The sequence below is a fragment of the Temnothorax nylanderi genome, unplaced genomic scaffold, assembly GCF_030848795.1.
Source record: "Temnothorax nylanderi isolate EJ_2023f unplaced genomic scaffold, tnyl_v1.0 TNYL_tig0013_pilon, whole genome shotgun sequence".
Taxonomy (NCBI): Eukaryota; Metazoa; Arthropoda; class Insecta; order Hymenoptera; family Formicidae; genus Temnothorax; species Temnothorax nylanderi.
Genome location: NW_027249075.1, coordinates 1,248,295 through 1,273,305, shown reverse-complemented (window position 1 = coordinate 1,273,305; position 25,011 = coordinate 1,248,295). Strand labels below are relative to the sequence as shown.

The 25,011-nt window shown below is 37.6% G+C and overlaps 2 protein-coding genes across 8 annotated transcripts in view; one reads left to right on the top strand and one right to left on the bottom strand.

The window, feature by feature from the left end:
• Nucleotides 1-22: 22 nt before the first annotated feature.
• On the top strand, nt 23-13,199 carry Sclp (leucine rich repeat containing protein 20 sclp). 2 transcript variants are annotated; one of them, XM_071697822.1, is made up of 4 exons: nt 23-4,772; nt 10,182-10,325; nt 10,454-10,621; nt 10,987-13,199. In XM_071697822.1, exons 1-4 carry the CDS (start codon nt 4,619-4,621, stop codon nt 11,148-11,150), a joined length of 630 nt encoding a protein of 209 aa, XP_071553923.1. In that variant the 5' UTR covers nt 23-4,618; the 3' UTR covers nt 11,151-13,199. The 2 variants fall into 2 exon arrangements, with proteins under 2 accessions (XP_071553923.1, XP_071553924.1); XM_071697823.1 differs by lacking the exon at nt 23-4,772 and adding an exon at nt 7,892-8,536.
• Nucleotides 13,200-14,147: 948 nt separating this feature from the next.
• Cip4 (formin-binding protein 1-like Cip4) overlaps nt 14,148-25,011 on the bottom strand; it is a 33,896-nt gene continuing 23,032 nt past the window's right edge. The window contains exons 4-11 of one of the 6 annotated variants that reach the window (XM_071697808.1): nt 23,682-23,988; nt 23,251-23,397; nt 22,448-22,804; nt 20,301-20,330; nt 19,061-19,368; nt 18,571-18,762; nt 17,866-18,002; nt 14,148-17,683 (exon numbers count right to left, since the gene is read on the bottom strand). In XM_071697808.1, coding sequence (XP_071553909.1) covers nt 17,526-17,683; nt 17,866-18,002; nt 18,571-18,762; nt 19,061-19,368; nt 20,301-20,330; nt 22,448-22,804; nt 23,251-23,397; nt 23,682-23,988 — 1,636 coding nt within the window. In that variant the 3' untranslated portion in view covers nt 14,148-17,525. The remainder of the gene's footprint in view (nt 17,684-17,865; nt 18,003-18,570; nt 18,763-19,060; nt 19,369-20,300; nt 20,331-22,447; nt 22,805-23,250; nt 23,398-23,681; nt 23,989-25,011) is intronic. The other 5 variants (XM_071697809.1, XM_071697810.1, XM_071697812.1 and 2 more) reach the window with 5 other exon arrangements.

Genomic DNA, 25,011 nt, shown 5'->3' with positions numbered 1-25,011 from the left:
CTCATCTGGGAATTAATTGTAGATCGTATATCATGCCGCAAATTGAAATTTTATTTATAAGTTGAATAATATATTCTTCGCAAAAGTTTGGCAATTTTAGAAGCGAGCGAGTAGCAGAACGAGGTACTACGAAAAAGTAACGACCGGAAGTTCACCGTATCGAGTTCCTCTAACGAACACATTGCGGACTGCATTTTGTTTGCGCTGAGAGGCTTTTGTATCTTTGCTTTTTAATTGACCCTTGTATGAAGGCACACGTGCTACGAGAGAGCTCGGCGCCTGTTCAAAAGATACACAGAAGTCGCAATAAAAGTCATCGAGACAGGACGCGTCGTCGGATCGTGTTGCTTCGCGCCGGGAAAATTCCGCGATGAAAAATAGACATTCGCGAAAATCGAGGTCGCGTGAACGCGCGTCACGCGCGTCGCGAACGACATTTCTGTCGCGGTCTCGCACGTCCTTGCTAAAGACGTATGTATTAAACCTTTCATGATCAAAACTAATCTTGTATTAGTTATATCTATTTGTACTTGTTTATGTATATTATTTACTTGTACTTTTTCCTTAGATTTTTGAGGAGGCTTTTGTCTGACTTCCATCCCTCAACGTCAAAAAAAAAATTAATTTGATTAATATTTACGAAAAGCTTGAAACAAATTGCAACGAGGATTCAATCTGCAAAATTGCGATTAGAGATGTATGTATAAAAATTTCTGACAAATTGTGCAGATTTTCTTATATAGCCCCAGATTTCTATAATGTGTTAGCGGGAAAAATCTGAAATATTTTATTATTATTTCGATTTTTTCTGAAAAATGTTCCAATTCGTATAAAAAGTCTGAAAAATTCTGATCATTCTGAGAAAGTCTTACAATTTTCATAAAAATTCTGATTAATAATATGAAAAATTCTGTGACATTTTTCCACCAGGAAAGAACGTCAATCAAGGGAGGCACGTGCTCACCCTCGTACGTCCGGCTGTTTTTGTGAAATCATCACCGCTCGCGTAGACGATTTCCCAGTAAACATCGAAAACTGAAGACGCAGTAGAGAGAACACGCGGTCGCGTGTTACAAAGAACGGGACAGACGTCAGCGGCGACGATGCCGCAGGGCCAATGTACGCTGCTTGGCGAGGGTGCGTGCCAAGGTGTCCTCCCCCAACGTTTCTTTCTTCTCTGTTAAAGAAGAAAAGAGATGAGAGCGGAAGCCGGCCAACCAACGCAGAAGCTGCGAAGATACTCACTTCCTTCTGCATCTATCAACGTGCCAATAGATCCTGAGAAATCTATATGAATCTATATAATTCAATTAAAAGAACCTAAATATTAAATAGCAATCTAAAAATTTCTAAATGATTGAAAAATATATAAATAATTGGAGAATGCAGAATTTGAATATGTTCGAGATCTTCAAGGACTTGAAATTTAAAGGCTTGAGAATCCGAGGATTTTGAGACATATCAAGATTGATGATCTTCGCATAGATAAATTATACAAATATTCAGGAATCTAAGGAATCTAAGGATTAAGATTCCTCCAGAAAATTAGAGGAGATTCAAAATTTTATCTAAGGATTCAAGAATGTTGTACCAATATCAACTACCACAGATCGGAGCCACGCATCCTCGGCTCCTCTGGTCTTCGTCATTTCGTGCCCTACGTCGCACGAAGAGGCAAAAACGACGAAAGAGAAGTCATGGGGGATTTTGGTCCGCGGCTGTCTATTTTCGTCGGCAAGATGTACGCGCAGTATCCTCTGGCCGCGGGCCAAGCATACCGCGGAACCGTATAAACATTTTGTCCCTGTTGAGCACTAAGCTTAACGATGAATGGAGAGCAAAGTCTCCTCTAACGCGAAGGAAGAAGAAGCGCTCGCGTGGGGGGGGGGGGGTTGCAGACAGTGGCGAAATTCGTCTCGCCAACGCGTCTTTGTCGTTTTTTCGTTCTCTTCAAGAAACATGCGAGACTTCAATCACGAATAAAACATTTGCAAAGGGAAGATAAAACAAAATATTCTATTTTATAACAAGCCGAATGCATCGTTGACGTTTTCGATTGACAAAAAATAAAAACATGCTCTTATAAAAATGATTTATCTTTTACAAATAAGAAAGAAATAGCTTTCCAATGGATTCACAAAAGAGATCTAAAGGCGATCGATTTTTTCGCTTCTTCGCGATCTTGGCCAAAATTAAACGTGACTGCGTATTCGCGACGCTTTGTGCTGTGAGACGCGTTCTCACTTTTGGCAATTTGGCAAGTTTCTCTGGACATTCGCGTGATAATTCACTATTACAGCGAAATAGTGACGCACATCTATGCCGCGATTTCCCAAATGTTACGCTGAATTGCGTATAGTAAACTGTCTAGCACGTGGTAAAAGCGGTAAATATTTATTGCGCGTTTTGAATTATTTTTTTGCGAACCAATTTTATTTTTGCGAAAGAATAATATCGACGGAGAAATATGATGAAAATATTATTCATATCAATTAATTTTATATTAATATTTCAGGTATTATGTTTTCTATAATAATTTTGTTGAATATATAAAGAAAAATTCTGTGTTTTAGCGTAGATAATGGAATCCGGAATGGCGCAGTGGGCATTTTGCCCCGCCGCAACGGAGTTTACACAGTATTATCGATCTTCATTTCGTATGTCAGTTTGAGTGAACAAATTTTGCACATACACGTGGAAAAACCGGACGCGCTGTTCCGTGTATACGAATGTATCTTCCTATTTATTCGAGAAATCTGAGTCAACGCTCATTGCGATTTTCCTCTGACGTCATTTACGTATTTTTTTTTTTTTTTTTTTTTAAGAATTACACTCATTATTTGTATAACGATTGTATTTAATATACTTAAACAATAATTGAGCACAATGTTTTTACAATGGAAAGAGGTATATTTAAAGATATCTTTAACGACACGAAAAGTAAAGTTCTAGCGAAGTAACAAAGAGTTTGCGACGAAAAGAGGATATATCTTGTTTAAACTTCTTTGTTTGAAAAAACTGCGCAGTCAGAAAGCTCGACGCGCATCAGCACTGACATTGGAGCTTTTCCATTTCGATGTGTAATCTCGATTTTATCTTCAATGATACTTCGTTAGTTTGTAATGCTGTGAGATAAATCATAATCTAATGGAATCAAAATTGAATCCGTCGAATTGTTAAGACTCAATCCTTGAACTTAATCCTTAAATATACAGATTTTTTTCTTTGAAAATTATGAATTCTTTTATATTATAATATAATTTCAGTAATTAGCATAAAATCGAAATTAACTATTGATGAATTTTGTACAATTTTAACGTTTGTCCAGTTGTATCGTCGAGGGTTCCTCTTTTTGAAAAAACTACAGAACAATCACGGCGAAGACATAATCTAACGCAAAAATCTCAACGGAAATTTTAGAAGAATCTAAATCTAAAAACTCAAGAAAACCCTGAAGAAATCCTAAAACAATAGAAAATTAAGAAGCGAAGAAAACGATCTTCACATGGTTCGAACGCGAAACACATTCAATTTAAATTATTTAAAAAGTCGCAAGATCTTAAAACAATTTATTAATTGACATTTTTCTTTCAGTCTCGAAACAAAAGAGACCTGGAGAGATTTCCGAAGAAACTCTGAAACAGCAGGAAAACCTTGAATAAACGTGTTTCTAACGCGGAAATCCCGACGTCGAATTTGACAGCTTGCATGTCGCGCGGTGCATCTGGCTGCGTTTGTTTTCAAACAAAGAGAGGGAGAGTGGATACACACACACACACACATACAAAGTAGTCAGCTGTTTGAGACGCTTCCCCGATGGCGGGGGAAGTGGCGAAGGCTTAAATAGCACCGCGAACACTTGTGCAGGCAGTGTTGAACGGAGTCACCTGAAACGGGCCTCGGTCGCCGTGATATAGTCTTCAGGTACTCCAAGGACCGAGGACTTGTAAAGTCCTAAAGTTGCGCAGGAAGTCGGCCGGACCTGCGTCCCGCTGAAGTTTACTCGCGAAAACGAGGATTCTCTCTCTCTCTCCTTGAGAGTCACGCTCGAAGTGGACTTTGTCCTGGACTCCATCCTGAAATCACGCGAAAGCCTGAAGGACGTGAAAAAATCGAAAAATCTGCGTCTTTTTTAATTTGGATGATTCTTTGAGGAACGCTCTGGTTATTCGAGTTAAGTTCAACTCTCGAAAAGAAGTTTTCACAAAGAAGAATACTCTTCGGGAACGTTGGGACCCAATCTGCGCGGATTTTCATCCTGGCAAAATTTTCTACGCAGAAGAAATTGGATTAACTGAATTCAAAGTATACCAGATCTAGATTTCTAGCCGAAGTCTTTCTATCTTCAGTACGCGGACTTACCGGATACAGTTTAGATCTTTGCCAGTGACCAAGCGGTGTAAAATTCACAAGAAGAATAACAGCTGTTTAAGCTTGTATGATGTTTTTCTAACGATTATAATAGAAATCGAATAAGAGAAGTTACTGCCAGAGTAGTTTCTTGGCGAATGCGCGAAGATCGTTGCTGATTTTCGACATCACAAACTCGAAAGATTTACATTCGCGCGCTTGTCGCTGTAAGTTGCAATCCCTTGTAAGAACGAAGTGTTAAAGAACCATGAGGCCGCCGTATAACGAAGAAGAGGTGCAGCAGATCTCGCAGGAGCAAGGCGAGAGGAATGTCGCGATGGCAGTTTGCGTGCAACTGGCTGGTCGGGCGATCATCAGGGTGGTTTCACGATGCGAAGAGGCCCAAGATAACTGCAATTTAGGTAAGATTGTGCGTGAAAAATATTATTGTTTAAAAGACATTAAAGATTTTTCTCGGATATCCAGATAAATTCTGGAAATCCTTGCAACGTTCCTCAGATTAAAAGATGACTCGAATCTTTGCCTTTTAATTTCTTGATCTCTCTACTATGAATTTTAATGAGTTTCAATGCCGAAGTGTAACAGGTCTATACTTGACTACAAATCAAATAAAAATATTTAATACGATAGATGTGGAAATCCTTTGACTTGACACAAATTTTTGGCGTTACCATCTAGTTAAAACTGTCCATTAAGAAAGTCATCTACGAAAAAGCCGAGTTTGTAAACATCATATATATGCATGTGTCAGTATATCGACTGTACTTCCTGACTCGAGATAACTTCCACCCTCGCCTTATCTGTAACGCCGTCTGCGCACACCGTAACCTTGATCAACAATGCTTTTGCTGTTTTTAATGTGCCGATGCTTGTGACTCACCACCTTTCATAAAACGTACTCTACAGATTACGATTGCACAGACTATAATCAAACGCAGATTGTAATTTAATGAGCATACATATGTACATTGGAAACAATAACTTTGAGAATTTCTGAAGTTTAAAATCGGGGTTTTTCCATATGGACGAAAAAACGGTGAGCACTGAGTAAATATTCGTGAAATCAAAACGTACGCATTCGTGCTGTTCGATAAAAAAAATGTACCAGTTTAATTTTCGGAATCTGTATATAGCGTCGCGATTCTTATACGAAATCAGAAATTTGTAACACGCACTTGGATCGCAGTCATAAGACCTTATGAAATGAAAAAGTTTGTAGTAACAAAAACAGTAAGAATTAATTTCAAACATCCAAGATTCCTTTGAATTTGAATAAGCTCGGAATCACTGATACCAAGAAATGCATTGTCAAAAGCCTATTTCATCGATGTTTTTATATATTTTGATTAAGATTAAAGGCTAACAAAGGTCTGATACTAAAGATTCATGATATTAATGATTATGATAGCAAAGATTTGTGTTAAAAATCTGCAACATTATAATTCCGATTGGAGAACTTGTGAAAGTTCTAAAAATCTGAAACTGCAGAGAAACGCAGTTTCTACGATGTAAACATAAGATTCACAGGGCAAATCAATTATCGGATTACGATAAAAATATCACGAGTGGCTAAGCGGTAGATCGCAACAAAACGTTTTCTGCGTATTGTCCCGTTATAATACCTATCTTATCTAATGCATTATCGGTGACTCAGTTTGCTTTATGCGACTAACGAACTCTCCTACTTTCGTCAAGATTTGTGATACGTTTTTTTTCACACGCGTAACACTACGTGCATTAAGAAAAAAAAAAAGAAAGGGGAAACAAGGAACGGCAAATAAAAATTGATCGTCGAGATCGTCGGGACGCAACGTATTGGCAACGATTTCCTGTTGCGGCAAAAAACTTATAACATAGTTCCGTAGAAAGTACGGATCATGCCAATGACGTCCTCATCACGTAAAAGCAATCACATAGTAGTAGTGCGTGAAAAACATTTCCGTTCCACTTTGCAATCTCAATATTAATTTCATTAAAGATAAAGAGATACAATTATATCATAACGAGCAGTGTAAAGAAAAATGTATCGCGAATAACAAAAGAGAGGGAGGATTTAAAAAATCTCTCTCCTTTTCCCGTTTATTTTTTCTAGGATATATCGCTTATGAAACAGATCACAATGATGTAACTGCAACGATAAATTACAAGTTATGCAAAGATATGATTTATGTGTTTTAAAAGCTTTTCAAGACGTTTAAATTTCCCATGCTCATTAAAAATCAGCAGGATATTTACGATATTTGCAAAGTGAGCTGTTACTACAACAGCTAATAAAATCGAAGATATGATACACGAAGCTGCCGACGGTGGAGAAGTTACCCATCAGGACTGGATAAATAAACGGGTGGCGTTTCTCGAGCATCGAGCTCGCGGATAAAAGTGAAATGCTCGCTTCGCAACTCTCCGGCATAGATAATTGACTGGATAAACATTGCGTTACACAACGCGCGTATCCGGCCTTTGTCTCTTTCCTTCTCGCGTATCGTGAGCCTCGCGGGACAGCTCCGGTGATCTTCTGGTCGGTATCGTCGTCTGGGTATTCGCGCGTATCTTCGGGACACCCGATGCACCGCACGAAAGGTCGATCTCGGAATAGTAAAGCGAAGCCTTGGCAATGCTGATCTACGCGCTCCGAATATCGGAGGCTGTTCCTCCTTTATGAATCTTTTTATTGCATAGCTTCAAATACGAGACACGCATCTGTAATACAAATGAAGCGGCAAAGAACGACTGCGCTAGCAATAAATCGCTGGTATTGATCCTCCACTGATTCCAATTCCGGATCAAGTCCGTGTCATGAGACTTCTGATTTCGTAGAACTGTGACGTTACAAGTTTAGCGCGCATTGGTTAAAGATTTAATACAAACTGACATTAACTTAGATTATAAATATTGAATCTTCAATATTGCATCCAGCGAGATAAAGAAATGAGTTTATTTTATAAAACATTCTTTTTTTTTGTAATCATAGTTGCTGCAGATAATGCAGCTGCAGCTCTGCAGGTGTCTGAGGCTTTCGTGCGTGGAAGAAAGATCCCGCGTAAGAATCCAGAAATGCAGGAACTTTCCAGCGCGAAACGCACAAACGCGTCTACAAATGCGAGAAGTTACCGTATAAGGCATCGCGACCTTAAATGGCAGCTTGATATCGGGCCTTTTTTACTACTTTTTTGGCGAAGAAAAACGATCGCACGCACGTTAACTGGTCGCGTGAGCAATAGCGAAAAATAACTTTCATACTAATTGCACAATGACTCTCATACTAATTGCACAATCGCCCGTTCGTGTATTTTATTCCCACTTAATTATCATTTGCACGAATTATAGAACGTTTTACGACAATATAATATAATCCAAATACTTGTTTGCGAAAAAAAGATCACTTTTAATTCAAATAAAAATGAGTCCAAAAGAATTAAGTGCAATTTTCGTAAAATAGTATTAAATTAATTATAATTGATTAATTATGATTAATTATGATTGATTATGATTAATTAATTATAATTAATTAAGTTGTGCCTTTTTTTATATATTCTGCACTTCAATCTATCTATAAGGATCCAACATTTTTGATAAGAATCAAGAACTAATCGCGCAAAGTTCAAGATCTCCGATAAAAATATTATGACATATAAAATTGAAGTTTATCAAAATTAAATCCAAGGCCATATGATTCAGAGCAATTAGCTTATCCGGAAACGACGTCGTGACAAACAAATAACAATCTGACGACTACTTTCACGCCAGTTTCCTTGCCATATATGTTAAAAAAATATCCAAAATTTATCAGTCGATTAAGCTGATTAAGCTCTCGTCGAGCACTTACGAAACGTGATGTTCTAAATATCTAAATCTTCGATTTCCGGCGCAAGACGCAGCCATTGAGCCATATCGCGTGCGCGCGCGCTCGTTCGGCCATCGCGGAACAGTTCGCGCATTTCCCCCTCGATAACCCGAGAATGAGCCGTGAGATGAGTATCACGGTCGACCAGGTGGTGGGATTTATTTCGGCAGGCACGCACAGAAATAAATGCCTCAAACGCAGTCTCTGAACACCGCGAGTCGGTGAGTCAGTGCGGGGCGGCGACGGCGACGGCGAAAATGGCGCACGCCGTTACCAGAGTGGTTCATCGCTGCGAGGAGGCGAAGGAGAACGAGAGCCTCGGTAAATTCGGTGAAAGCGACACGCGATTCCTTTTGCTCGCGTTTAAAATTCGCCAGGAAGATTGTTTAATCCGCGACGGATCCGTCGCGGCCAGGTTTCCACCGCGGTGTTTTCGTAACGCGCTTATATTCGCATTTCGCATTGCATGGTGCGCGACCGGGACCGGGGTAGCAGAAATTGCGAAAACGCGACTTAATTGATTCTTACAACCGAAGAAATTTCATTGTATAATTGTACAGTTTTCTCTTTGCATCGAATTTGGAGATTTCGATATTCAACAGCGTCCGAATTTACAGAATGACAAAATTTTACGAGAATTTTATATTTCTCGGGTTCTCCACGAAGGTTTCCTCCACGAAGAAGAGGAAAATATGAGGCAGCATTTTTCTTAATTATGAGAATTTGTTGTGTAGAAAGTTCAAAGGCCGATAAACGAGCAATTGAGAGATATTAAATTTAAAAACTAGTTAAAAATAGTTTAATATATCTAAAAATTAAAAATAGATTAATATCTCTTAAATCTATCTTAAATATACATAGGGACGTTTTTAACGTCTCTCGATTGCTCGTTTATATTGGCCTGTGAACTTTCTACTTACTACTGTGCATTATTTTAAAACACACGAGCTTGATTCTTTTTATAGTTTATTAGAATTGGATTGGGGATTTTCGATAATTTTGCTCGACCTCACGAAGCGCATAACGAATCCACGTTTGTTGAATTACTAAATCGCGCAATTCTGCGCGGCTCGTTATCTTTCCGGAACCGCGTGCGCGCCGATGTTATAATGATCGCGATGATTGATAAATATATAACGCGGAATATACGTTTGTTCCGTAACACATTCTCGGCTCCCGCGCGTTCTTCGAGTTAGATTCAGCGTCGGCGGTCTTCCGTGCTGGAAACCGCGCCGGAGAAAGCGTGAAACGCGGTGCGCGCTGACGTTAAGTGCACTTTCAGCAGTTATGATGCGCCTAGACTGGCGTTTTCTCATTTTTTTTTTTTCGAGTGGCGGAGCACCTTTACATTATAATTTCATTATTACAGCTTAACCGATGTTTGTCGATATCTGAACGCGCGCGGGAAAGTCGTATGTTCTCTCGGTTTAACGTTAATCGGTCACAGGTGGGACTCTATTCGCGCATCGAAAGAGGCTGCCGCGAAATAAAACATTGGAAGAATAATTATTTTAGTGCAAAAAGAGTTATTTATTTTTTATCCAATGTTTCGTCACTGATTGTCGATATTCGATTGTCGATTTCTATTAAAAATTACGATTGAGTATTTGGAGAAAGGGAAAAGGTATTTATATAATGGATAGTAGGATATATATGTCGAAAGATACAAGATCGCAATAAATAATGGCCTTCACTTTCATTATTTATGAAGGATGTGCGGGGGTTCCCGGAAATCGAAGATATTAATTTTTATTTCATTTTTAAAACACGATACTCGTTTCGTGTTTTAAAAATGAATTTATCGCTGAAATTGATGTTAATTAATTTCGAAACGACTTCACTCTAATTTCTACATGGCGGCAGAAATTTAACGAGAACCCTGAAAGCATTAACTTAAAGTCACGACGTTTGTGTTATTTTTCTTTTTTTCAGGAAACTGTATACGTTCTTTCGTTTTACTTTTTAGACTTGTCAGAATGCCAGCTCATGCAAATCCCGGACGCAGTTTACCATCTGATGCGGCACACGGAGCTGAAGAGATGCGACCTCTCCGGCAACGTGATCACGAAAATCCCTCCAAAGTTTGCCGTGAAATTCTCACTAATCACTGGTGAGTGATGAACTATAGAGCAGTTTCGGATTAAATTTCCGCTTTTATAAAATTTACTTTTAGGAGAATTTCCGCTTAAAAATCCCACATTATTATGTTTTTCAACAAGACGCGTATTGTGTTTGCAGAATTGAACTTAAGCCACAATCAGATGAGCAAGTTGCCCGAGGAGCTGGCCGAGCTGCAAGCTCTGGAACGACTCGATATCTCGCACAACACTTTCATCGCTCTACCATCTGTCGCCTGGCGGATACCCCAGCTTAAACGACTTCTCGCCAGCAACAATTTCATCATCGGTCAGTATCGATTAACTTGTCGTTATGTAAGATCTTCATCGAATATTATTGAACAGCAACTCAACCAATTAACGGATCGCACAATACTCCTCCTCCCAAAAAGTATCCTAAAATTACCCTAAAGGTATCCTAAAACCATGCAATTATTAGAATAATTTTGGATGTACTAAAAATATCAACATTAAATATTTAATTCAAGGATTAAAATCGATATAATTTCAACGAGTCCAATTTCTAATGCTATAGATCGAAAAAGAGGTCTTAGATAAATTATCGCATTTCTATCGTGATCAAAACAAAGGACAATTTTCAGAATATAATAGATTTTCTTGAAATGACAACATTATTGGTTTCATTCTCTGCAGATATCGACGTCGAGAGGCTCAGGCACGCGCCCGCTCTGGAATTCATCGACCTGCAGGCGAACCCGTTACCGTCAAGATTGCACGACCTCCTACGCACTCTGACCAGGATCACGATCGAGCTTACTCCTCGGCAGATCGAGGATTGGGAGGACTTGAACGTTTAAGCCACCTCCCGAGTGAGAGCAGCCCATTTCGCGACGGGAGACGCCGGGGGAGACGATTCCATCTCCCGCGTTCTCTCGACGAAGATTGCTCAAGACTTCGTAAACTAGAAGTAGAATCGACATTTTGTACAGTGATAACGCGAAATGTGTGATAACGAGTGCCGCGGATCGCCAGTCGACACGGCCCGCTTGTATCTTTTATAAATGTCGCTAGTGATTTGTACTTAATTACTGCGGATCTGTTACTGATCTCGTGGAGATCGACCGATCCCTCGTTTTTCTTTTATACCGCGTGGATTTTTAGATTTTATTGCGATACCAGCCATGAGCGACGCTGTTGTGATACATAAATACTTAATTCAATCGAATTCGAGGATTAGATCTCACGATTTATGAAATTTTAAATATCAGAACACTTTCAGTATCGAATCCTTGAATTATAAAGTATTGGACCATTTGAATCGTTTGATTTGGATTTTTTCGAACCTTCGGGTTTTTAAATCTGCATAGTTAAATGTGCGATCTTTAAAATTCAAAAGTCTCGGATTTACAGAGCTTAAGACTTGAAGAAATATTTGCAAAATATTAATCTGTCGTTCATGAATACAACTTGTATCGACTGTATTTGTATTGTAATTTTTGTCCGTCAGTGTCGCGGACAATTTACACCGCTATGGACTGCCGATATATATACTTTATATAGTGCAATCTTTTTAATATTTAACATTTTGCACTCGAGTATCATGTGAAAATATAACAGAGATGTTACAATTTTGCATGATTTAATGTTACTATATATTTGTAAAATATTAAGAAACAGTGTAAAAATAAAGATTCCGTAAATCTTTTGTAAATTACATTTTGAGGACGTTTTCACGTTTTACATGCATTCGTAAATCGGATATGAAAAGATTAACGCCTCGCAAATTGATGCGTTTCGGATAAATGTTAATTTTGTAACTCGAGTACAAAGTGTTAATTAATAACGAAAAAGTAACGAATGACAAAAATATTATTAAGTAGCTATTAACGTCTGGATATAGGGTGCCCCCTAAAGAAATACAGATTTGCAAGCGTAGGCTTGCAAATGTCTCCGCGAGACTACGCGCGTTCTGCGCGTCGAATAGTAATTACAATTGTAAATTCGTTTTATCTTCCTGTGCTTTTGATCTAGTCAGTCATTCTTGGACGTACGGATCTTGAGATTTACAGAGCTTTACGTAACCCTGTCGAATCCCGGATTTACGGACAATTACGTCCGTGGCATTTGGATAATTTCAGTTCATTTGAAGGTCCCTCAGATTTAAGAATTATTGAAATTTTCTCAAATGGAAAAAATATAAAAATGTATAACTGATAAATATCTGTAAATCTCTAGTTTCATACATCCTCAGATTCGTAGAAATTTGAATGTGGAGACGCGCGAGACGTCGCAATGCAAACAGCACGAGAAGCACGAGAGCGCATTTTTTTTCAATTATATATTTCGCACCGTTCCTAGTCTATATACATCCTAATTACAGTGATTTCTATATCGCAATTTGTATCTTATTTATATGAATGTTCCCTAGTCTCGCGAGAGCACTTGCGTCACGGGTCAGGAGAGTAGTTGTTGGTCCGTATTTTTATAATTTATTCGCCGATTGTTCGACGCGTCGGTTGTTAAAATCTTGCAAGATATGTGTCGCAATTGTATATACAATTTTTGACATGGGAGTAGAAACTGCGCAATGCTTTCAAGACAGATGGACACTTTTACTCGCTTATAAATTTACCCACATTCTGTATTACGTAAAATAAAACTATCCGAAAGTTATCGAGCCAATTTTGATACGATGCATGCGTGTGTCGCGACTGTTATTAATAGAGAAACGTAAATGGTGCACTTATACAACGTATTAGCTTCGACGGATGGAAGGTCGATGTTCTACCTTGAGCCACTAAATGTGTCGTGTACGAACGTATGTACAGGGTGTGCCGAAAAACGTCCAAGATAAAAAAAAGTTGCCAGTTAAAAAATAAAATAGCATCCAAAAAGAAATCCCAGAACTCAGCTGCGTTTTTATCTATTCCTGATTTTATATTCTGAAGCGTTTTATCTACAACTTCAATTGCGCTAATTAATATTAATACAACTAATGCTCAACTGATTTCTCTTTTTTTAATTTTACAAATTAAATTAGCTTTATGTAGTAAAAATGAAATTACTCACCGAGCTGCTGGTGCCTGATTGGCTTTACGTTGAAGCTGCACGCAATCTCGATATCACGGATACTCGCTCGCGTGAATAGAAAACGGAGCTAATTATGATCGATAGTATCGTAATAGAACGAAAAGTACTGCGTGGTACAATAATTGTTCAATGCTTTGGTCAGTACTCGCGACATTTATTCTAATGTCGCATGTGCAACATTGCTTCGATGATTTAAAAACACAAAATAGCATTTTATTCAGAAACGGACATAAAACGACGCAAAACAAAGATGACGACGGCGCACGCTAGTTTTAATTGCACTTTTTATATTTTTGCAGCTTCTTTAAATAAAATTTTTGAAATGAAATACAATCAATGCCAAAATAAATAAAATATTTTTTACTTCGTACAATAATAGTTACTAAAACGTTGAACGTATTAAATAAATTACATTCACCGAACAAAAATATCACGTTCACGTTTCAATAATTATTAATATTATACGATTATTATGAAAAATAATTCTCAACGCGTGTTTGCGTAAATATAGGAATATTATATTCGCGATTTAATAACTATTACTATCACATTTACTTCCTTTTGATTTTTATATAGCAATAAAATCACGTAAAAATTATATTTAAAAAATCGTTATACAAGAAATATAAAGTGCGGCTTTTCGAACCGAAAAACTGGTATTCTTCCAAACATATATTTTCTATAAGAGATAAAATTAAATATTAAACGCATCGAACGCATGAGGAAGAGACTCTGGATGTAAAGGCGCAAATATATTACCCACGTTAACGTATCCGAAACAGTTATATTGGTTTAGTACCTGTATTTTTTCAATATTAATAATAATAATAAAAATAATAATAATAAAGTATAATAAAACGCAGAATTAATTATCTACAATGCTTGTTCGCGCGTATAGAGAATCACAAAATATACATAAAACAGACACAATGAAACGTCGGGGCGCACAGGCGGCCCCGTTACTTCGTCTTGACATAATCGCCGAGTAGTTCCCTTGTTTTCGCCATTAACGAACCGGAAGCGATCAAGAGCGGGGGGGCAGGATGCGCGTGTGCGTGTGTATGTGTCTGACTGAGTGAACTATTGATATTTATTCGTGTACTTGCGTACGGCTATAGTGAAGCTACGCCTTTTCTTCCTGACGATCGAATATATAATATCTATATATATATATAATATATACATATACATTCAATGCGAGAGAAAGTTACACGATTCCCGGATGCCGCGAAAAATTACGATAAATGCATCAGGTTCTCGCGGTCGCGCGGACTTCCTTCCGGGACGTATGGGGATCCAAGGATCAAGTTCCTTCAGATATACCGCATCTCCATGCTGCTTTAGCGACCATTCATCGAGGCTCTCGCTATCGCAAAGATATCGCCCGAAGTAACAATAGTGACAGGCCGACGCTATAACTTCTACAATTACAGCTTGCCGCTACGATTATCGCGAACGCTATTTTCTTGACCATTTAATAATTTTAATATACCGATGTGTAGCACCAACGCAGCACACAGCATTGCCGCAGGATACCCGGATATTTTAAGGACCAGGCTCCTGTCCGCGACAGAAGCGTGTCCTTCTCGGGGCTTAATATCGATTCTGGCACTCGCATGCTGGGCAGCCTCGCTCTCGCTTCCATATCCCTGGCAATATTTACATAAATCTATCACTAACTAGTCACATTCAGGCAACTCCTTAAACGCGGTACGCCGACCAGCTCCATCGAAACGACTCATTTTTCGTCGCAAATTGATGTTACGCGTAACCGAGTCCCGAGAATCTCAAGACCCTTCTCGTCGTACAGATATCCTTTCGCGGATTACATGCGCTTTCAAATAAGCTAATCTCAAATCTGTAGATCGTTGAAGAGTCCAGAATTCTATTAGGATTAAGAAATATTTTACATTACGAAAAATTTTAATTTTATAAATTTTGGCACATCTATACATCATGTATATTTATCCGATTTCATAAAATCTTCGTTTATAGAAGCTACGTTTCGCACGAATTCCAGATGCTACAGATTTATCACTTTTTGAACCGAAGAGCTCTAACTTTAGAAAAGCTTTCGATTTTACAAAATCGAATACATGGATATTCAATTATCCTTTGCCAAATTTTACAATCCTGTACTGTACGCATCATAACTACTATAATTTCTGTAATTCTTCTCTCGATGCCACTATACTTCGGAATCTTGTCGATCTTTGCAATCTCGATTACGAGTAAACATCAAGATTTTGCTCGACTCGCGCGAGCACGACGAAACCCTATCAGTCTCGTGCTCTCTCAGCGTATGATAGTGAGTCGTGTGCGTGAAACAGTCGGCCGCCTTTTACAACGTCGAGTCGAGTATACAAAAGAACGATAAACTTCGGTGCGGCGACGGTTATAACAGTCGTGATTAATTTGCGGGTGACGAGTAGGAGGAGCGCGATTATTATTACTAAGATAGTTACTTCTTTTTTTCTCTTAACGGGATCGTTAAATGTCTCGCTCGTGCACAGCTATACGGAAAAAGGATACGTCTCGAGAAGTGCATTAAAGACCATTTCATCGTCGACTCTTCACGAAAAGACAATCGCGCTTTAATCCTTAAGCAGCCGCATTAATGTTAATACTGAAGCGATCTGTGAAAACTCATATAAGTTCTCACACAGACAAAAGACTCGTCTTAAAATCTTTGATCAGAATATTGCACTATTTTCGTCGACCATTATTTGATAGACTAAAAACTGGCATTTCCTAATTGCGATGTTAAATAACTATTTTTTAAAATAATTATCCAATAACGTAATTCTTCTGTTTCGATTCTTGCTCCTGCTCAAGGATTAAAAGTGACAAATGCATACAATTGAATTACATATTATCGGACATAACGCTATCATACAGATGCCTAAATTCAACCCTTACCTCTGGACTCTGGATTCGTGAGTTTCCTGCCGTAGATAGACTTTGGGGCCACCGTGGCCCTTCGTATAAGATTACTTTAAAATAATAAAAAAAAGAAAATTTATTTACATAGTGAAACATAGTACACAGTCTGCAAAATAATACAATATTTTTAAATAAAAAATTTTCCGAGATTAATAAAGTAGTAACTATTGTTATCATTAGTAATAATTTTGACGAGAACCGAACGCCCAAGAAATGCAGGTCCCGATGTGATCCTCCGCGCATTGAATTTCCTCCCGCGATAAATAATAATACAGCCGTATTCCCGCGGTAAAAAATTCCATAATTAATTAATAATCAACAGCCATTAATATCAACTTATATAATTTCAAAATAATGCAGGTAAGGCTGTAGGGCCGCCGCGAGCCTTCGTAAAAAATCGCACGCAAAAATAATGATTTAAATGTAAATTTAAATAATACATTCGCTATTAATAATACGCTATTAAAATCTGTTAAATACCTTTTTAACAGATAATTGCTAATTATTATATAACAAAGTATTATATTAAATAAATCCGGATAAGGGTGAAATATGCCTCTTAGGGTCTAATAAGCCCAAAAATGAGCTCGACTCTATCCCTATTACGCTTAGATTGATTGATCACAAAACCGGGGCTATTTGTTCGTATTATATCGTTCCTTTGTTCCTTCCTGATCGATCGGCCGATCGATCGAACAGGAATCCTTAAGAGGGAAATGTGTTGGTGGTGTGTACGCAACAGTTGACAATGGTCACAATTTCGTTGAGAATACTAGCACGCAATAATCCGATTCCGCAGATACTTCCACTTCTATAGATTGCGATCGCGGGTCTTTAGATTGACAAACGATTTCTCAAATCCGCGAATGAGAAATTCTGTTTTCATCTATCTTATGAATCTTAAAAGATCTTCATAATATATCTTGAAAGAAACTTCATAATATATTTTGCGTGTGAATATTCACGATTCTTAGCTGTTCAGGTTCCTGCATCTTTAAAATTAAAAACCTTGTGATGTTACGTTGTTCGAGTATTAGGCCTGCGATCCGCTATTGACGTTTCGGTATCCCGTGCCAATTCGTCCAACACATGACCCTCGAGTCTTCGACGACGCCAAATGCGTTACGCGTCTTCGTTAATATTCTCCTTCGAGCGGTTCCATGTCGCGTAGTTCCCCTTTAACAACCTAGGAGAAGCGGCTAAGTGTTGTACAGATGACACTCTATGTACGAGGTCGGCACGAAGCCCTCGATCGGTTGAGAAATGCGTCGCACTCTAGTCCAACCATCTCCTTGATCCAGCTCGATCATATACAGCTCTTCGCCGTCGTACATCGGTATGGAACCTTCGCTAGTCGCTGCAAATGAAATAGTAACAATGATAACAAGATTAAAGATTAGGATAACAAGAATAAAGTAATTGTTCATAGTTTTATTTTTCTCGGTTGCACTTTAATCTATATTCGTGTTTCCGTCCCTATAACTGAGAACATAGAAAAGTAGATCGTGTGGGTGCCCATAGATTTGGACGGACTCTCACCATCGAAAGGATAAAGCGCCCGACATGTTCCCAATGGCGGTTGAGCGTCCACTTCGTCATGATAATACTCCTCGCAGCCGCTGCCGGGTAACGACGTTCTCGACTCGCCGAGGCCAGATTCCGGGCTGTTCGTGGAACTGTGCATCAGTACCATAAAGCGAAAACCGTGGCTATTTGTCTAGTGTGAAGTGTCTAATCTACTCAATAACCGAACGCTTTCGCGGAAAGGTATACACAACAACTAGATCGTAATCTAATCTGGACCTACAAGCAATTGTGAAGCAAAACCCCATTCGTCACACTAATTTGTTGAAACGGGGAAAACAGCGGTGACTCATGTAGTAACACTTTTCGTATTATCTCTGTTACTTATGTTCATTAGCTCCGATAAGATAAGAACGATTGCATAAAAGCCGAAGACATTGCAATGTTTCTGAACATGAATTTATGGAGAATTATGAAACGGATAAATTATGACACGGAGAATCTGTGAAGTATATAATTCGAGTTCTGGTAGAATATAAAAATAGAATATTAATATAATAGCAAATAATGATAAAACATTAATAACGATAAAACGGCACGAGTAATAACACGAAAGAACAAGTTTATGAACTGAATATGTACGCATTCTAAAGGTCCCGAGATTTTCAGAGTGTATGATGTGACCTGTGCGTTATTCTGTATATTACCGTGATAACTTACCCATGAGTCGGCTGCGGTGTGCCCGGCGCGCTCTTCTTGTGAACCGGTTGATTTGCGTTCGCGTTACAGACGCTCGAGTCCGAAGCGGATCTCGAAAGGCTCTCCTCGCCGCCCGAGTGACTACCTCTTCGTGAACTCAACGGCCTGGTTGCCGAGCCGTTAGTAGTAGGTTTTCGCTGTGCTTGACTTGGGCTGAAACCACGCCAAGTTACTTCTTTACCTCTCTTGATTTTATTATTAAATGGCACAACAATACTGGCCCGTTCAATTAACTGTGTAGAAAATTATATATTTCAACTTATTAAACGTAATAAAGTTGCACGATAAAAGCCTGTATTATTATATACTGTTACTTTATATAAATATAAATCTTTTACACTCCGCGTTTCACTTTTCACAGTTGCACTATAAACATTCCTCGCTTTTTTAAAGCGGTTGTTTGTATGAATAGTGAATATCAGCGTAGTTCCTTGCACAAAGCTTCATTTACCTAGATAAATTGGCACCAGCGCGCATTGCTTCTTCGAGGTAGCCTTGAAACTTTGCCAGTTCAACTCCGAGCTTGTCCAGTTTGTTACTGGACTGGTTTAATTGCCCCTCTATACTCATTGGATCTCCAAGGGCGGGGTTCTGCTCGTACACGCCTTTCATCTTCATCAGACCGTCCCTCGCCGCGGTCTCTTGCTGAATCTTCGCCTGGATCTCGTCCAGTCGCTGCTGCAATCGCTTCTTCCGCTGATTTGGTGGCAGATCGCTGCAGTCCTCCTTGGCACCATCACCGTAGCCAGGCACATTATTCTGGAATTTCATACAATAAGTGTCGAATCCTATAGAAATGATTTGTGCACATTCCTGAGACCCAAAAATTTTCTTTGCACTGAAATTCTTTATTATTAAAATAATTATCAAATTATATCAAAATAATTAATATAATAATTGATGCGTATATTAATGATAAATTATGTGGGCAAGAATACTTCAATAAAACTTTATATGATTGTGAAACGTGAGTTTTTTCTCTTTCTCTTTCTTCTTTTCTTTCAACATATCGCACATTCTAGGTCTCAGGAAAATAACAGAAAGATGAGAAAGCTTGGGAACACATTTTGTTGTAGTAGCAACTCGTTTCGTTAATGATCTGCGAATTGTTAGTGGAAACTAGCGTATACAAATTGATACTGATGGACAATTTCAATATTCAATATCGCTCATTGTTCTAAGCGATAATAGATAATATGGATAAAATGTATTCTCTGCAGTATATAAATAATGGAAAAAATCAGAACAAATTATTTCAGAAATGGGAATAATATTTAACCCCTTTGGTGCTAAAAGGTTTAAAATTTGATGCTAGAAAAATTAAAATTTAATTTCTTTAATTTCAAAATTCAGATTTTTTGGAAAATTCGCAGATTTTTAGGTTGATGCTACTAAATATTAAAACTCTACAATTCCTGCATTTTGCAGGCTCTTGAAAGCCTTTAAATCGCAGAAATTAGATTTGTTTAATTAATTTAAACATCTCGCGGATGTAGGGATTCTTTCAACTTGATTTTCTACGAAACAATCGAATCAAAATACTTAATTCTGCTCTCGAAGAAGCGATTGCCTGTCTCATCTATTTATTACTGCATGTAAAGAAGACGAGCAAGTCGAGCACTTGTAAGCATTCGGCTAAGCACCAGAAGGGTCAATCGAAAACTGACTTGGCAATTGTATAAAGGACAGACCTTTAAAGCTATGCACACCTCGATCAACTTCTGTCGTTTGCATGAAACAAATCCAAAAAGCGTATCATTCAGCGAATGAACAGGATGGACATCAGATAGCAATAGCATAAGCGAGACCTCAGATCCTTTCGGAAACATTAATCTCAAATAGTATAAGATATTTTATTTTTGTCACATATATAACAAAAAACTGATCTACTTTTTATAATGGTAATCAAAATTTCACGTTAATTTAAGTCTAAGCTACTACAAATCTACAAAGCTACAAATATTTAAAAATACATTAATTTTAAAATGTAATTCTTTAATTTCACAAATTCTATTTCATAAATCTCTCAGAGAGTTGTAGAGCTTTAGATTCGCAGATCCTCAGTTCTCAACATTATAAATTATTTTCATATTAAATTCTAGCTCAATTCAATTTCTTTGTTATATTTTACATATCGAATTTGATTTAATTTAGTTACAATATAAAATTTTAATTACATTTTTCACATTACATTCTGTAAGTGTTATAGTCCATCAGTCTTATACTGATTAAGATTAATGCATCCGCTGGGGTTCACGCTCTTCTAACAAGACATTTTAATGTCGCATGTATTTTATCTTTATAAAGCAGATAAAGAGTTGTTATTATATACATAATTGCGAGCGAAAAAGCGGTCTACGAAGTACTTACTAAGTGTGATAATATCCCAATTCATAGCCCGTGACGATTGGAAACAAGAAGACCACAGGCAGATTGAACCATCCACCAAATTAATAGAAAGTACAGAAGAAAAATAAGTTATGTTTTTTGTTATACGAGACAAATGAAAGACTGATTGCAAATTGTAGTCCGAAAGTATAAAAATAAAAGAAGATACAGTATTAAACTCAATTCATAGCAATTTTTATCAGAGTTTATCAGACTTTGTTCTTTTTCTTACATTAATCTACGAGTTAAAATGCATAAAAACATTCAAAACATTAATTTCGAAAATTTACACATACAGAAATTTAAAATAAAGATTAAATATTTATAATGTGTATTATAATATCGGTATACCTATCATTATATTATTATAATATAAATATATATTACATATAAACATTATATAATATAAATATTAATATGATATTTATTAAATCTTGTATACTAGCAGATAGTGAGTACAAGACATTATTCCGATTTTAACTGTAGTCTTAACTATGATTAAGATTTTGTGTTCTCCAATTGATTTTATCAGTATGAGTTCATATTATTACATATAAATAGAGTTTTCTGTATCGCAAAGCTCTCATAAATTATATAGCAAAATCATTTCAAATAATAATAATTTAAAAATGCAAACCGCTTCAAGTAATCATAAGATAACAGTGCACAAAATAATAATTGAGAAGTCGCTTGTAAATAACGTAAATAACTGTAGCCGGTCGGAAGAATACGGAATCTACTAATGTACATGCGCAATAAAAATACATGTGCATATAAGAGCAGGCCTGTCGGCGAATAAGGAGATGCAAAGTATACATACGTAAATGATAAGTTAAAAGAATAAAATAATACTTCAAAGAATTGTCGTGCATGCTGCAGTAAAAAATCATCTGCAATATTCTTAGCAATTATCCTTTCCTTCTCACGACCTCGCAGATGCGATAAATAAATAATGCAATAAATTATGTTAGCTCTTCTTTTAAGTCGTGCGAGTCCTCGGCTTACAACATTACGAGTCGAAAACAATCAGAAATTATTTTTGTCAGTATACTAAAAAAATCTACCAATTATGTAATTATGATATATGCAAAGGAATTATTGTGAAAATGTATTAGATCGTCCAGACTCGACGACTTCACAAGAATAATGCGTATAGGATGTCTGAAAATATACCGTTCTAATTAAAATTCGTAAATTCAGAATAATTAATAATAAATAATTATATAAAGTTTATCTTGCATTAAATTAAAACGGAGAATTACAAACAGAGAATTAAAAAAAATCCGCAAGAAAAATGCGATTATTTTTCAATATTTATCAGCAGGTTTCATTGAGAACATTTATTAATATATCTTTTCAGTACATCCTATGCGTTGAAACGCTGCACCAATCCCAAAAGATCCCAAAAGATTTGCCATAATCTTTCAGAGCAACACGGACGAGTATCTACCTTATTACTGCCGAAGATCCCGAAGAGGCCGACCCTCTTTTTGATCTTGCCACCGGAGACGGTGCCCTTGACCGTGAGGTGATTGTGGATCGGCTGCATGACCGGCTGGGCCAGTTGACTGTTGCTGTCGTAGTTCTTGGCGACTGATAGGTCTTCAAAGGGAAAGTCTCCAGGTGGCTGGAAACCACTCTTGTAACGTTCTATTACCAACATCGTGTCCTCCTTCTCGTTGATCTCGTTCGCCGCCTTCTCAATGCCATCCAGGCACTGAGCAATTATCGGCGCCACTGCCCGCTCGATCTCTACCGATTTCATCATGTAATTCCGCATGTTCTTTATCCTTTTCTCGTCCAGCTCCTGCGGCAAAAGCGTGACGTATAAGAGAGAATTACCCATGAGAAAAGGTAATTGGAACATTGAATTGAGTGAGATAACATTGTAATAATTTCCAATTAGGAAATTAATACTACTAATTTATTAAATTGATATCGATACATTTGCAAGTACACAACTAAGCAGACAAATTAAAAAATGTTTTAGCTATTTTTAAAAATTTAATTAAAAGTTAGAATTTTGCGATTAATCAGTGCGAAATTTAATCCATGATTGTTCAAGTTTGACAAATATGTAATCATTTCAAACCTTCTTTTTATTACGTTAAACAGTTCTTTGAATCTTTATATGACGACAAAAGGGAGAATACCTTTCCGAATATTACATAAGAATTACGGACAATATAAAAAATATAATAAAACGGACATAATAAAACGTGAACGCAATCGTGCACAGTTATAATAAAGTACCTGAAGATGTTGAAACACTTCCGGCATCGCTGTGTGGTAGTGTAACGTCTGCATGTCATTCGTTTTTTGCAGCTGATTCGCGTACTCCGTTTTGGCTTCCTCGCTCTGCTGGGTCTTCATCGTCATATTCATCCTCTGCTTCTCGACCTGCTCGTTGCAAAAAAAAGAAATTGGTCATCATCGAGCGTCAATGTATACAATTTTCATCAATCGTTCATAATTTAAAGGCACAATTTCTTCGCACGTTCTATCTATCCGTGGAAAAAAACACAACTTGAGATTCTATCTATGTTCCGTTGAAATGATACTACTGACGTTTCTTCCCACTTATTGTATACATGTTGGGCCACTTTCAGAAACGAAGAGAAATACGCCAGCGAGACCTAGTCAGGTTTATCAAACGATAGGAGTTTTTTTTTTTTATCACGCACCTCTGCTCTCGAGAGATTGAGATCCGCGTCCGCTCGCTGATAGTTCTCCACGGCGCGCTCCGCTTCGCGGAAGGCCTTCTCGTAAGCCTTCCTGGCACGCTCCAGATTGCCGATCTGGCCGGCTAGGGTGGCCATCAGCCGCGCACCCTCCTGCAGATGCTTCTTGCGATCCTCTTTGAAATCCTTAACCAGGATATTGAGTTCCCGCAGAACGTTCGCCTGAAGATTCTCCGCGATCACCTCCCGCTGACCGGCCTGGTCGTTCACTTCGTTCAGCTCCATTTTAAACGCCCGACAGGGACTATACCTGAGAAACACAAACTTCGTTCTTCTCTTTGTTCTTTTGCTCTATGTTTACTTTATTCGTTTTCTACTTTCTTTTTTCGTGAGATTTATTTTCGTCTGATTAAAATCTTTTAAATCTTTTCTTTTTACTTTTCTTAATATTTTCAAGTCCGCCTTTTATTTTCTACTCCCTTAATTTTTCCTTAAAGTTTTCGTTTAATACTTTGCTCTGTCATTTTTTGATTAGTAAATTTCTAGTTTTTCTTGTCGAGAAATCTTAATGACCTAGCTATTTAAACAATTTTAAACCATTTGTATTGCGTATGCAAACTCTCTTGCCTTAGTTATAGATAAGATGCCTTACTTGTAGATAACGTTAGCTAATTTAACATAATTGTTTTTTTTTTTTTTTTAAATTATATAGTGTAATCGTTACGTACATGACAAGAATAATTTCTGATCTACACAACGCCAACGCAGGCTGATTTCACAGAATGAGAGGAGCTTAAATCTCGGCCCACGCTGATTAGTATGACACACTCTTTATACTACTTCATAAAAAACCGACCGGGAGAGCGGAAATTTGTTTTGCGGAATTAAACTTATAAAGCATCTCGCCTATATTGCAAAGTATAATCTCTCTGTAAAATTAACACCTTATTAAAAAAATTTTGATATATAATATAAAATTCTGGCTCTTCTCTAACCAGTTTCAAAGTTCCTGATATGTTTCGAAAAGAGGTCTGATGATTAAGTGCAAAAAATAGAAATCTAAAGATATAAGGTGCTAATATCACGTTTCCATTGCACAAAAATTGATTAACTTTCGAATTTCGATCAGGATTCGATTCTAGGTCGCGAGATAAACAGACTCTGCTCACGTTTCTTTTTCGTTAGAGTTCTGCAAAACGTGTTTGCGTTGGCGTTTTGCTAGTTTGCGGATATCGAACGAAAGAGTTTCGCGCGAGAACGAAAAACGGGAGCGAGCCGTCGCCGGAGAAATCTCTGTTGAAGCAAAATTCACTTCGCTTTAACTCTGATTTTG

What these genes read in the sequence shown, in the direction of transcription:
- Sclp (XM_071697822.1), top strand. Translation starts at nt 4,619, where the DNA reads ATGAGGCCGCCGTATAACGAAGAAGAGGTGCAGCAGATCTCGCAGGAG. An exon ending in CCAAGATAACTGCAATTTAG is followed by an intron (nt 4,773 to 10,181) that starts GTAAGATTGTGC and finishes TTTACTTTTTAG; the next exon opens with ACTTGTCAGAATGCCAGCTC. An exon ending in CAGCAACAATTTCATCATCG is followed by an intron (nt 10,622 to 10,986) that starts GTCAGTATCGAT and finishes CATTCTCTGCAG; the next exon opens with ATATCGACGTCGAGAGGCTC.